This window comes from Caretta caretta, chromosome 7, assembly GCF_965140235.1.
Source record: "Caretta caretta isolate rCarCar2 chromosome 7, rCarCar1.hap1, whole genome shotgun sequence".
Lineage (NCBI taxonomy): Eukaryota > Metazoa > Chordata > Testudines > Cheloniidae > Caretta > Caretta caretta.
This window is the reverse complement of record NC_134212.1, coordinates 113,233,684-113,248,667: the sequence shown is the minus strand read 5'-3', so window position 1 is coordinate 113,248,667 and position 14,984 is coordinate 113,233,684. Positions and strand designations below refer to the sequence as shown.

The 14,984-nt window shown below is 40.8% G+C and overlaps 1 protein-coding gene across 5 annotated transcripts in view; it reads left to right on the top strand.

The window, feature by feature from the left end:
• ATRNL1 (attractin like 1) overlaps window positions 1-14,984 on the top strand; it is a 1,055,790-nt gene that overhangs the window by 236,632 nt on the left and 804,174 nt on the right. For all 5 annotated transcript variants that reach the window (XM_048857032.2, XM_048857033.2, XM_048857034.2 and 2 more), the window contains exons 12-13: window positions 10,325-10,409; window positions 13,542-13,750. In XM_048857032.2, coding sequence (XP_048712989.2) covers window positions 10,325-10,409; window positions 13,542-13,750 — 294 coding nt within the window. The remainder of the gene's footprint in view (window positions 1-10,324; window positions 10,410-13,541; window positions 13,751-14,984) is intronic.

Here is a 14,984-nt window from a genome sequence, read left to right as displayed (position 1 = left end):
ACCAATCCAGTGCTTTGATTAACTGCAGTAAGGTGGTAAGTTGCAGATGTACTGTTTCTTTAAAGGGAACAGCAAACTTAATAACCTCTCTAAGTGTACCAGGAGAGTGATGGGCACTTGAGGGAATATGGTTTTGGGGAAATTTGGGACTGTGTTTGGGGTCACCCCTCATAAGGTAATTGGGTGGTAGTGACTAGAGTCAGGCATATGTAGGCATGCTGCTGGGGTAAGAGTACTGACTTGGGCCTCTCTGGTTGCAAGAGTTACTAATCTGCCCTGGAGTTCAGAATTACTAATTACCAGACACTGCTTATTAAATTCAATCAACACAATTATATCAAGTTTAATTATTTTATTGAACATCTCCTGCAGGAGCATAGAGAACAGTTTCAAGTCATAATTGCTGAAGGACAGCTCCTGGTAAGAATGAATTTGCAAGTTTTCCTTGCCTGAGCTGATATGGCAGCTGGCTCCATCTCCATGGCTCTTGTTATATGCTGAGCCTCATGTTTGCATTTTAAAACATGGTTCAAAATATGGTCGAAGACCTTCCCTTTGATGGGCTCAAGTTGTTCAATGAGTCCACAGATTGAGTCCTTACACTCTCTTAAGGATTCAAGGGAGACCTTCCATTCACTTGGTATTTATATACCTGCAAACAAGAAGAGATTCAATAGGTCACAGACTGCTCAATGATCTCATCTGTCTCAATTTTCTACATACTAAAGATCAACAGAACTTCCAAAAAAGAAACCTGTGCTGTAGAAGAAAAAAACATTGACTGCTCTGACTGTGACAACTCAACTATCCTTATCAGCCAAGCATCCGCTTTGATTCCTTGATCAGGGGTCAATGAACAGTCCGACTTCCTGGATCTGAAGCTGCATCATCCTACCCATGCCCTCCCATCTTTTGGCAATCGTAGTCAGTTGTTGGCTGCATGTGTTCTCTCTTCAGGCTGCACTGGTTCTGGCCAGATAACCTGTACAGCAGGCTCTGATTGAACTGTCCCAAAAGACCACAGACTCAGTTCCGTACTGAAGGCTCACATCCAGATTTATTGTTGATGAAGCATAGTCCTGGATCAGTGTTACACTAGAACATATATGCCCATGACAATGGACTCGGCTCAGTGAATGGTGGGACTTTTCATTCCCCACTTGGCCAGACAAAGACAATCCCCTTTGAGAACCCTCTTTCTACACCAATACAAACAAGTTACATATGACCCCTCTGACATGGTTAGTTACTAGCCCTTACCTTGTATATGTTGGTTTGATTAAAACATCTCTATACATCACGCTGTGGGCAGTGTGTCCCTGTTATTTTTGGGGTGTGTGATTATGCCATACTTGGTGTTCTGGTACTACCTTTTTAGAATGTGTTTATGTGAGTGTCCTGTGCCTAGCACTTCCTAGGAATGTGTGCATTTTTGCAATACCAGCTCTGTTCTTGCCAGGTTCTGTGAACTTTCAAGTAGGCATGTTTTATTACAGGGCCTGACTTCTGCCCTGATTCAGCATGATTTTGCTTTATATCAGCAGCGTCTGACTTTAGTTCAGGCTTTAGGCCTTACACCAGGCCCCTCACACCAAGCCCGATGTCTTAGGCTCTTTCTTTCTACTACAATCATCTCTCCTGTTTCCGCACCTCATGGGAGCAGATTACTTCTGAGAGATGGGTTCTGATGGTTATAATAGTGGATTACTCTATCCATTTCTGTTCCATGTCCTCACTCCACCCCACTTCCCCCCTTTCTTTTTAGTGACTCATCTCATGAACTTCTGCTGAGATAAGAGGTTATTTTCCTTCTCCATATAGGAAGTCTTGGAACCAGTTCCCATCCAGCACAGAGGGAATGGATTTTATTCCAAATACTTTGATACCCCAAAAGAAGAGTGGATGGAGAACAATACTAGATCTCGGGATGCTAAATACTTTTGTTAAAGTACAGAAGTTCAGGATAATGACATTTGTACTTTTACCATCTCTAGATCCAGGATACTGGTTTGCAGCCCTCGACCTACAAGATGCATACCTTCAGATTGCGATCTGTCTTTCTCATAAGAGATTTATTCGGTTTGTTGTCAGTCGAGAGCACTTTAAATACCGAGTGCTCTCCTTCAGGCTTCCTACTATCCCAGGGTGTTTACAGAGGTTATGATAATGGTTACCACCCAGCTTTGTCAATAGGGAGTGTTTGTCTTCCCCTACCTCAATGATTGGCTGCTCAAAGGATGCTCTGATGCTGATGTTGAAGTTGCTGTCAAGAACTCTACGACTTTGTTCAGCATGTTAGGTCTTCAACTCAACACTGAGAAGTCCTTTCTCTTACGTGTTCATAAGGGCCATCCTGAATGCTTTAATATCCAGAGTATTGGAGACAGGTTTCTTATGCTAAAACATTTGATTATGCAAATCCAAGTAAGACCTCAGGTAACTGCCAGGTTATGCCTGTAGCTCCTTGGTCACATGGCAGCATGCACCTTTGCTACATTACATACTTAGATACATCTGCACTGCTTCCAGAACTGGCCCAGTATAGTTTATACCCCCAACAGACGCAGTTTGAACAAGTTACTCTCCATTCCTCACCACGTGCTAGTCTCCCTCCACAGATGGAGGAATCCAAGTAAAGTCTGCTCAGGGGACCCCTTCACCCATCCACCTCACGTCACCATAGTTTCAAATGTATCCCTTCTAGGATGGGGAGTTCATTCTCAGGAGCGAACTGTTTAGGGCAGGTAGACCACCCAGGAATCTACTTTCCATATCAACCTACTGGAGCTCAGGGCTGTCAAATATGCCTGCCAACACTTCCTTCTTTTGATAAATTGTCCCTTTATCATAATAACAAAGAGGTCCAGTAGTACTACATAAATTGTCAGTGGGAGTGAGATCCCCTTCCTTTTGTGCAGAAGCAATGAAGTTAAGGAACTGGTGTATAGCCCAACATATCCTTATTTCGGCTGTTTACACCTTGCCTCCAAACAGCAGAGCTGACGGTCTCAGCAGAGACTTCTCTGAGGATCGTGAGTCTGAACTTGTCCAGGTCTTTGGTGGTTATTGATGTCCAATTAATTATTAGTTTGAAAAGCTGGGAATTCTAGGGTTTGAGTCCCAGAATGAGGCACAACAGAATTCGGGTTATCAAGTTCAGTATCTAGTTGGGAACCTTGGTGCACTAAATGATGCGGCGCACAATGATGCCACTCACACTGAGGGCAAAGCAAGCTTTAACTACTTTTATTTGCACAATTAATAAAGACATAAATGCTCCAAACCACACAAAAAGATCGCAAAAATGCTGAGTTAATATCTTGTACCATTCATCACTTATACTCACACCTTTCTTGGGGATCTGGTGGTAATAGACAAAGGTCTTGCTCTGTCCCTGGCATGCTAAGCGATTCTGATCATCCATTTTACTCATTTACATGGTGGTCTGGCCTATTATAGGGCTTAGGATCTGTCAAGAATATTCATACAAATACCCAACCTCCTTTTTCCATATCTAACTTCCTCACCCTAATAATGTTGAGGTGTCATCCTACTGCAGGTTAGTATGTTGTGTTTTTAGCTTATTACCATATACATCAACTAGTTGCCAATACAAGTTCATGGTTAAGCAATTGCCATCGTTTCTGTCCTTAAATATCTAAGCCTAGTATCAGTTCAATGTTCCTGCAGTTACCTGGTATCATTTTGTACAAACTGCTCCCTTAAGCACACTATTCCCAGTTCCCCAAAACTCAGGGTGACTGTTGGGCCACTTACCTATGCTGAAATTTATAGGTTGTGAGCCTTAAGATAACTGGTTAAGTTAATGCCTTACGGGATATAGGCCTGCAGGTTCCTTGTGTTACTGATAAATAAAGTAAAATGCTAAAGCTAGCTCAGTTGGCTACCAACTCGACAACTCCCATACTTGAACAGATATTTCTCACCTGGGATTTCCCAGAAATAGATCTTTTTGCTACTACCACGCAGAGGAAGTGTGCAAAGTGTTGCTTGAGAGGAGATCTAGGTTGCCATTCCCTGGAAAAAGTGATTCTCATCTCCTGGCTGAAGAACCTGTTATACACTTGTCTTCCAACACCTCTCAGCCTCAGAGTCTTAAATAAAATCAAGCAGCATGGAGCCAAGGTCATCTTAATTGTGCCAACTTGGCCAGGAGAGGTATGCCTCTCTGCTCTCCCTGAACACTGCGTGACTCAAGGGCTGGTACCTGGTTTGCTGAATAGGGATAGAACTTTCCTGTTCTAAAGAGGTTCAAGAGGTTCTGCTGAATAATAGGAAAGAATAAATTAGAAAATGATCTTTATCTTCAGAAATGGAAGAGAATTTACCATTGGTGTATCCTACAACATCTGTTTCCTACTGACTCTCCTTTCTCTGAGATCCTGTAGTACCTTTTTGATTTCAAGAATGCAGGCCTTTCTCTGAGCTCTGTTAATTTTCACATAAGCGACCATAACAGTGTTCCATTCTCCAGTGAAGGGTTTTCTCACCTTGCAACTTCTAGTTTTATTAAAGTGTTATCCAGCCTGTTTCCACACATCAGGGAACACACTGCAGCCTGCGTTTTTAAATTAGTCAGCTCTCAGATTAAACTTCCCTTTGAATACATGGCCACATGCTCACTCTTACACCTATGCATGCAGATGACTTTCTTGGCAGTTATCACCTCTGCTCGGAAAGTTGGTGAGTTTGGGACTTGGATGGTGACCTCCCCACCCCATCCCAAACCCATTTTCTTTACTGTTTTCTTTAAAGTCAAAGTATCACTCTGACCAGATCCCTGATTCTTACATAATAATTCTTACATAATATCATCTTGGATTTTTACACCAATCAAACTATTCATCTGCCTGTTTTTTACCCTAAATCTCATTAGTCTAGGGAGTACGGCATCCTTCACACCTTGGACATTGGGAGGGTGGTGTTTCTCTATTTGAATGGGACTAGATCCTTTTGGGCCTCCCTTCGATTATTTGTTCCTGTCGCAGATAGAGTTAAAGGAACACCCATCTCCACCCAGAGACTTTTCAAATGAGTTTCGGTTTCATTCTTGCCTGCTATGAAGCTGCTAACATCCTGCTTCCTCCTAGGATTATAGCTCATTTAACCAGATTGCAGTCCACCACTGTCGCCCTACTAAAAGATGTACCTATCAGAGAAATTTGCAAAACTGCCGCATGGGTCTCCATCCATCCATTCACAAAGCACAATGGTCAAGTGCATGCATCCTGAGTAGATGCTGCATTTGGGACCACCTCATCCAATTAGTTTAGAGCCTATGCCAAAGCACCCACCTTCTCTAACGAGTGCTGCTCAGGTATCATCTGAAGTGGATCGCCCGTAGGGACATTTCTCAAAAAAGGAGAGGTTACTAACCTTGTACAGTAACTGGGGTCCTTCAAAATGTTTGTCTCTATGGGTCCTCCACTGCTGACTTTTCTTCACTGCTTTGGAGTCTCATCTCCATGGGACTTTGTAGTAGAGAAGGAACTGAGTGAAGTTTTTGTCCATCACAGCCCTATGTACCCTCAATACATGGCATGATAGCTAGTGTGCATGTGTGGACCAAATGAGCACTGCTGCCAAAAATCTCTGTGAAAGGGTCACGTGCACCTGAAATGGAGCACACGTAGACGCAAACATCTTGAAGAGCTCCAGTTATCATACAAGGTAAAAACGACGAGGAGTCCATGTGGCACCTTAGAGACTAACAAATTTGTTAGTCTCTAAGGTGCCACAAGGACTCCTGGTTGTTTTTGGTGATACAGACTAACACGGCTACCACTCTGAAACCTGTCATACAAGGTAAATAACCTCTTATGTGATCTGTTTTGTTGAAATCGTTGTTTCAAGAACAACTATAGGACAATATCTCCTTAGTAAACGTTGGATTTTACTACTCAACTTGAGTAAGAAAAAGCATGAGGAAGTGTTTGACAGTTTAGGAGATGAGGTACTTTAATGCATGTGTGGGATGCTTGTGATCGAGGAAAGAGATTAAGGAAATAGAGAGATTTCTGGTTATGTTTATTTGAATTAATGAAGTTTTCTATTAATGAAAAGTTGCTTTACTTTCTTTTCTCTTCATATTGGTAAATTGAGTCATCTGATTTTGAAATCACTGCCATTTTGCTGTCTGTATGTTAGATATTTTATGCCCTCACGTTTCTGATGAGAATTTGGTTGTAATTAAGGATCTTTGAACTTCAACAAAATTTTGCCTGATTCTTTTTAATAACACCTTTGTGTTTATCACACATTTTTCAGACTACACAGTCTTAAATCATTTTGATTCAACAAAGTAACAAGTAACCATGACTTTCTGCAGTGCTGGGATTTCCTCCATAATTCTAGATCAGTGGTTCCCAAACTTGTTCCGCCACTTGTGCAGGGAAAGCCCCTGGCGGGTCGGGCCAGTTTGTTTACCTGCCTTACCCGCAGGTTCGGCCGATCGCAGCTCCCAGTGGCTGCGGTTTGCTGCTCCAGGCCAATGGGAGAGGAACAAATTTGGAAACCACTGTTTGTTTTAGATGCATCTCTCCTTAAAGAAGGAAAAAAAAAAAAAGGGTTTCTCCTATAATCCCTCAAATAGTTCTCTAATTTCCTATAAACTGTATAAAAATGAAAGTATCTCATAATTTCTTAATCTTCTTTCTCTCTATGTGCTCTTTTTAGGTTATAAACTTTTTTGGTGAAGTTGCCTTTTTAATGTTTGTAAAATGTTTAGCACAGTTCTTAGCAGTAAAAATAAACAATAACTTAAAAAACAATCTGAACATTTGCTGTATGCCTCCTGTTTATCAGTTGTCCCACCTTCATAAAACAGGTTTTTTTGGTCAGGTGTGAAGAGCTATTCTCCTGTGATTATCAAGAGCCATTATACCAAATTGGCTATAACCACCCTATTTCCCTCTATAAAATGGGTTTGCAACAGCTCTTGCACATCTATCTTCATAATTTTACATAAAAATACAAAGCATCTCAAAATACAGAGGCCTCCCTACCAACATTACAAAAAGAAGGATTCTAGGTGGACTCCTCCTGAAGGTCGAAAGAGCAGACTGGACTTCTAAATAGAATGCTTCCGCCGACGTGCACGGGCTGAAATTGTGGAAAAGCAGCATCACTTGCCCCATAACCTCAGCCGTGCAGAACACAATGCCATCCACAGCCTCAGAAACAACTCTGACATCATAATCAAAAAGGCTGACAAAGGAGGTGCTGCTGTCATCATGAATAGGTCGGAATATGAACAAGAGGCTGCTCGGCCCCTCTCCAACACCACTTTCTACAAGCCATTACCCTATGATCCCACTGAGAGTTACCAAAAGCAACTACAGCATTTGCTCAAGAAACTTCCTGAAAAAGCACAAGATCAAATCTGCACAGACACACCCCTGGAACTCCGACCTGGGATATTGTATCTACTACCTAAGATCCATAAACCTGGAAATCCTGGGCGCCCCATCATCTCAGGCATTGGCACCCTGACAGCAGAATTGTCTGGCTATGTAGACTCCCTCCTCAGGCCCTACGCTACCAGCACTTCCAGCTACCTTCGAGACACCACTGACTTCCTGAGGAAACTACAGTCCATCGGTGATCTTCCTGATAACACCATCCTGGCCACTATGGATGTAGAAGCCCTCTACACCAACATTCCACACAAAGATGGACTACAAGCCGTCAAGAACACTATCCCTGATAGTGTCACGGCTAACCTGGTGGCTGAACTTTGTGACTTTGTCCTTACCCATAACTATTTTACATTTGGGGACAATGTATACCTTCATATCACCGGCACTGCTATGGGTACCCGCATGGCCCCACAGTATGCCAACATTTTTATGGCTGATTTAGAACAACGCTTCCTCAGCTCTCGTCCCTTAACGCCCCTCCTCTACTTGCGCTATATTGATGACATCTTCATCATCTGGACCCATGAAAAAGAAGCCCTTGAGGAATTCCACCATGATTTCAACAATTTCCATCCCACCATCAACCTCAGCCTGGTCCAGTCCACACAAGAGATCCACTTCCTGGACACTACAGTGCTAATAAACAGTGGTCACATAAACACCACCCTATACCGGAAACCTACTGACCGCTATTACTACCTACATGCCTCCAGCTTTCACCCTGACCACACCACACGATCCATCGTCTACAGCCAAGCTCTGCGATACAACTGCATTTGCTCCAACCCCTCAGACAGAGACAAACACCTACAAGATCTCTATCAAGCATTCTTACAACTACAATACCACCTGCGGAAGTGAAGAAACAGATTGATAGAGCCAGAAGAGTTCCTAGAAGTCACCTACTACAGGACAGGCCTAACAAAGAAAATAACAGAACGCCACTAGCCGTCACCTTCATCCCCCAACTAAAACCCCTCCAACGCATTATTAAGGATCTACAACCTATCCTGAAGAATGACCCAACACTCTCACAAATCTTGGGAGACAGGCCAGTCCTTGCCTACAGACAGCCCCCCAACCTGAAGCAAATACTCACCAACAGCCACATACCACACAACACGTAAAAGAATAAATGGACACAAATCAGATGTCAAGAATGATAACATTCATAAACCAGTCGGAGAACACTTCAATCTCTCTGGTCACGCAATTACAGACATGAAGGTCACTATCTTACAACAACAAAACTTCAAATCCAGACTCCAGTGAGAAACTGCTGAATTGGAATTCATTTGCAAATTGGATACTATTAATTTAGGCTTAAATAGAGACTGGGAGTGGCTAAGTCATTATGCAAGGTAGCCTATTTCCCCTTGTTTTTTCCTCCCCCCCCCCCAAGATGTTCTTGTCAAACTTAGATTTATGCTGGAAATGGCCCACCTTGATTATCATGCACATTGTAGGGAGAGTGGTCACTTTGGATAAGCTATTACCAGCAGTAGAGTGAGTTTGTGTGTGTGTGTTTTGGGGAGGGGTGAGAAAACCTGGATTTGTGCTGGAAATGGCCCACCTTGATTTTCATACACATTGTAAGGAGAGTGGTCACTTTGGATAAGCTATTACCAGCAGGAGAGTGAGTTTGTGTGTGTGGTTTTTGAAAAAAGGGCCGGGGGGTGAGAGAACCTGGATTTGTGCTGGAAATGGCCCACCTTGATTATCATACTCATTGTAAGGAGAGTGATCACTTTAGATAAGCTATTACCAGCAGGAGAGTGGGGTGGGAGGAGGCATTGTTTCATGGTCTCTGTGTATATAATGTCTTCTGCAGTTTCCACAGTATGCATCAGATGAAGTGAGCAGTAGCTCACGAAAGCTTATGCTCAAATAAATTGGTTAGTCTCTAAGGTGCCACAAATACTCCTTTTCTTTTTGCAAAAGCATCTCTACAACATTGTAAATAGTTTTTGTTGCAAATCTAATTTGCATTTGGATCCAAAGGCATCCTTAATTACTTAGTCAACAAACCTAATTCCCTCAACAGCTGTAAAAGTGCTTTGAAGTAGGTCAGCCTGGCTTATTGTTAAATAGTTAATTGCTTGTGTGCTTTTCACCCTCCAATGTTTGATAATATAATATTTCTTTCTGATGATAGCCCTTGTGCATGCTCCTATTCCTGAATAGGCATTTTTGCTGGTTTGAATTTCTTGTTCTATATTTTAAAATCTCACAATTACTCACCTATGGCTATTCTGTCTTTAAAAAAAGAAAACACCTGATTTATAGCAAGGTATTAGTGACATAAGTATGCTGTCCTGAGGTTAGGTGTGGGGAATGAGTATAAGAAATTCCATATTAGTTAGTGTGTTTGAAAGAATAAAGTAGACTACATTGCAGCAATATATTGCTTTTATATTCTTTCTCAACAATACCTTTAGCTTTATAGTTAAGAACAATGTATTAGACTTTTTTTAAAAAAAACAGTCTGTCTAGATAACCAAGCTAAAGATGATATTGCAAAGACCTGAAGTTTATATTGAAGTGACTTTTGCTTTGGAGTTCTTTATATTTTACCCTGACATTTGAAAAATTAGTTATCACAAAGGTAAAAATGATTTTAATGAAGTATTCAAATATGTTTGTAACTGTAAGTATTTAAATATATCTTAGAACAGAAAGAATATTTGTTTTTTAAGAGGGTACCGTATCCTAGCATTGCTAATCAAGGCATTTGAAAAAGATATGTTTCAAATTGTTACTTTCCTCTAAAAAAAATAGCCCATATGGCTTTGATTTAGTCCTGGCATTTACATATATAATATATTTTACGAAAGTCTCTTGAAATTTTATTACAGGAAATCATATGCTTTCCTTTTGTCTTTTAGCTTGTGATGAATGGAAAATTTTACCAAAACCTAATCTGCATCGGGATGTGAACAGATTTGGACACACTGCAGTTGTCAGTAATGGGTAAATGAAGCATGTTTTAAATGTCTCTGACCATTTTTGCAGAAAGAAATAAAACCTGTGATGACAGTTATATTTACATAAAGTGCAATTCTATGATGTACTGTTGATGTTATTTATTAACATGAATAGTAGCCCTCAAGAACAACGTTACATATCCTGATCATCAGTACATCAAATCATTTATTTGGGGTAATTGTGGAACATGTTGATTTATATAAACCTCAGGGTAGCCCATTTGTCTCGCTCTGCCAGGACAGAGGGCACTGGATATAGTTTTTGATTATGCTGCAACTTTATTCTTAAATATCTGGGAGTACCTGGCAGATAATTGTACAGTGCAGGTAATACCATATATATTTCCATATGCTCAGGGGGCTGCCGTCAGCCGTCCCCCTTTCCAATCCTGGTCCCATCCATTCTACTTCTGCAGCTCGACCTTTTATGAACATTAAGTGGACTATAAAGGGTGTGGGATTGACTCCCCACCATGCCAGTTGCAGGAGCCCCAAATCCTCTGTTGCTGCTCATTTAAAGGATGCCTTGTTTAAATCCTTTACCAATAAATTTTATCTGATCACCATATCCATTCTATATGGAGTACATGTACTAGCCCAACCCCCCTTTCCTACTCCATCAGGTCCCTAACCTGCTGCGAAAGGTGAAAACCCACCTCACCTCAGCCTTTCTGGCTGTGAGAAAATTCCTTCCCAGCCCCCCTGAGAAAAGGGGTGACTAGCATAATGGCCGCAGCAGATAAAGATGTAACTTGGCATTTTAACTATATGCATGGGTGGGAAGGGTAGGTGATGCTAGCCTGGTCTGCATTAAAGAGGTCTTCCCTGGAACTGCCTTGGGTATAAATAATTCCCCACACACTTCCAGTCAGCTGGAAGGAGGCAGCGTCTCCTCCCACAACTGACCTCATCCAGTTGTATTTCTTCCTATATCTTTACCTGGAACTGGTAATCCTTTTGGGGGGAGTGGGGTGTATAAAGGGGCAACGACTCGCTTCATATCTGCCTGTTCGATCTTTGCAGTTAAAGGGGGCAATTCACTTTCACCATACAGCTGAACTAAGGTCCCCAATGCTTAATGTGTGTTGAGGACATTTAGTGATTTACAGTGGGATTGAAATCCAACACCAGGTATAGTAATCACTTGGATGTAATGTATAAATTCTCGTTCATTCAGTAAGACGCTGTAGGTGATTGTGTCAAAAATCATAAACTTCTAGGAGAAATTTATTTACTGTGTGAAAAAGTAAGTGTTACATTATTCCCATGCAGCGATCATCATTAAAGACAGTATGTACCAAGAATTACCAGCTCCAGTCTACATAATTTTTTGCAACCCCCAGCAAACTGCATCAGCCCTTTGTATAGGGTGAACAGAAAGCAAATGTGGAAAAATAAGGACGGGGTTAAGGGGTAATAGGAGCCTATATAAGAAAAAGACCCAAAAATCGGGACTGTCTCTATAAAATCAGGATATCTGGTCACCCTGCCTTTGTAAGCATTGCTGTCCACAGAGGAAACTCAACATAGCTATTTTGGCAGGGAATGGGAGGTCAATACTGTGGGCCCCAGAGCTGGCATGGACACACATGGCCTGTGTGCAAGTGGCTTTAGCTTTTGGCAGATCATCTGAGGTTTGCAGGACTTGATGGCCAAACTCCTTGCTTCATCCAATGATTGTGGGGCAAACATTATCCCTCTGAAGGCAGAGTTTTATAGGAAACTTAGCCAGGAGGACCTCAAAGAACATTTTCTCATTGGCCCTCTCTCATGGGTTTCACATATGCCCTAACATGTGGCAGCTGTTGATACCATAAAGGATCACTTTTAAATGCCAACAATTGTATGTTGCCTTTTTTACATGATTTATCACTTTCCAATAATTTGAACATGTAAATAATTAAACACATCAATAATTATAGAGTATATAAGTTGCTTTGCACATGAATATTATATTACATTAAAATAATGTAATAACATGTAATTTTTATTAAAATAGTTCTTTGAGATAAATAACAGCAGCAAATTGCAATGATCAGCAAACACAGCACTTCAAATTCACGAATGAAATATGTGTAGATTGTTTCATTAGCAGAGAAGAATTGCTCATAATGAAAGTGTATCTATTGCTAGTTTCTCACAAATAGAAGTGAAATTTAAAAGATTCAGATTCTTATCTAAACTACATCTGAAGCGCTAAGAATTGGCTGCTAACATTAAATTAAAATTGGGGCAAAATACCCACTTGTTCTTCAGACCTTACTATATTATTATAGCTCCTTAACATAAACTGTACTGCTCTGGAGGCGCCTCAGAGCCCATTGATACCTGTAGTACTACCAAACACAAAGTCCCCTTGGGAGTATATGACACTGGAGAGATCTAGATTAATTTTTCAGATCTTCCTAATTTTAAATGAGAAGTGGGAAAAACTTTGGCCTCGAATCCAGAAATTTACTGCTAGCGAAGAGATATGTCCATGACTGCTAGCTGGTGTTGTTTGTCCTTGGAATCTTCTGTCTCAAAGAGAAAAGCTCCTTGATCCCAATCTCTTACTGCAGACCATCTAGTTCATACAGTATATGTTCTCATTACCTCACACCGAAAAAGTATACTGCTCCCTGCACAGTCCTTGTTCCTTTTTCCCACCCATTTTCTGTGTGCTGCTCTATATTTTTCTAATACATATAATTTGGCTGAATTTAGACATACTTTAAGCTTCATCTTGGAGCAAACTTTCGAAAAAACAAACACACACATGAACTTTGAGGTTTTTAAGGGAAACAGTGACACAATCTTAATTTGACTGTTGTGATAAATACTGCCATAATACACCTCTACCCCGATATAACACTGTCCTCGGGAGCCAAAAAATCTTACCGTGTTATAGGTGAAACCACGTTATATCAAACTTGCTTTGATCCACCGGAGCGCGCAGCCCCGCTCCTCCGGAGCACTGCTTTACCACGTTATATCCGAATTCATGTTATATCGGGTCACGTTATATTGGGGTAGAGGTGTATATGTAACGGTGGCTAAAAAAGCAAGAGGATATAGCTTTAATAATGCTTTATTTATAAAAAACAGTTATTTTATATTCTCTTTCTTTTGTGATTAGGTCCATGTACATATTTGGGGGCTTTTCAAGTGTTCTGTTGAATGATATCCTTGTGTACAAGCCTCCAGACTGTGAAGCATTCAGACAGGAAGAACTGTGTAAAAATGCTGGTCCAGGAATAAGATGTCTGTGGAACAAAAACCAATGTGAATCCTGGGAATCTGGGCGTGCCAACAATGTCCTTGAAGCAAAATGTCCCAGAAAAATGGGTAAGAGGTTTTTTTAAATCTTTTCTGCACTTGTTCATTGAATTATAATTTTACATAGTGTCAAATGTAGCAGTGCTTCCATGACTATATAAAAACATTTTCTTTTATTTAACATCAGTTGTTTAACGTACTGTGCTTCAGGATTGACAGCTATCACCCTCTCTTTAGTTTATAGTAAGGAAAAACTCTTTAGAAATGAAATGTAATGGTACAAGATATATCTTAGTTTCCTCACAGGTCCTTCCTTTTACTGGAAAGATTTCATAATTAAGTTGTCAGAATGGAAAGACATAGAAATAAAATATTTTATGTCTTCTAAGTATTCCAAGAAGGGAAGTGATCACAAGAGGTATGGAATGGCTTCTGTATGAGCAGAGATTAATAAGCTTGGGACTTTTCAGCTTGGAAAAGAGATGACTAAGGGAGGATATGGTAGAGGTCTGTAAAATCATGAAGTATTGTTTACTCCTTCTCATAACACAAGGACTAGGGGGTCACCAAATGAAATTATTAGGCAGCAGGTTTAAAACAAACAAAAGGAGGTATTTCTTCACACAGCGCCCAGTCAACCTGTGGAACTCTTTGCCAGAGGATGTTGTGAAGGCAAAGACTATAACAGGGTTTAAAAAAGAACTAAATAAATTCATGGAGGATAGGTCCATCAATGGCTATCAGCCAGGATGGTCAGGGATGGTGTCCATAGCCTCTGTTTGCCAGAAGCTGGGAATGAGCAACAGGGAAAGGATCACTTGATGATTACCTGTTCTGTTGATTCCCTCTGAGGCACCTGACATTGGCCACTGTCAGAAGACAGGATACTGGGCTTAATGGACCTTTGGTCGACACAGTATGGCCTTTCTTATGTTCTGATATATCTTTTTGGGGGTCACTAAGTTTTAAGAAATATTATCATCAAACTGACCCATCTAACTGACCCATCTGCTTTTCTTTTGACATCAGAAATGCCAGTGTTAGTGCTGGTCTGCAGGTGTTTTTATAATGTTAGCAGTTAATACTTTTATAAACATTATATAGTGCCAAAAATTGGTGCTTTCGAAACAAAACTACGATGTGTTCCCAATCTCTAAAGAGAGTCAATTCTATATAAGATAGTAAAACACTAGTGAAGATGTGGTTGAAGAGCTGTAGAGGGGAGGGGGATCACTGATGAAAAGAAAGGAAGCATTGCTTGAAACAGTGGAGTTGAAAGAGGAATTTGAGGACAGAGAAAGAA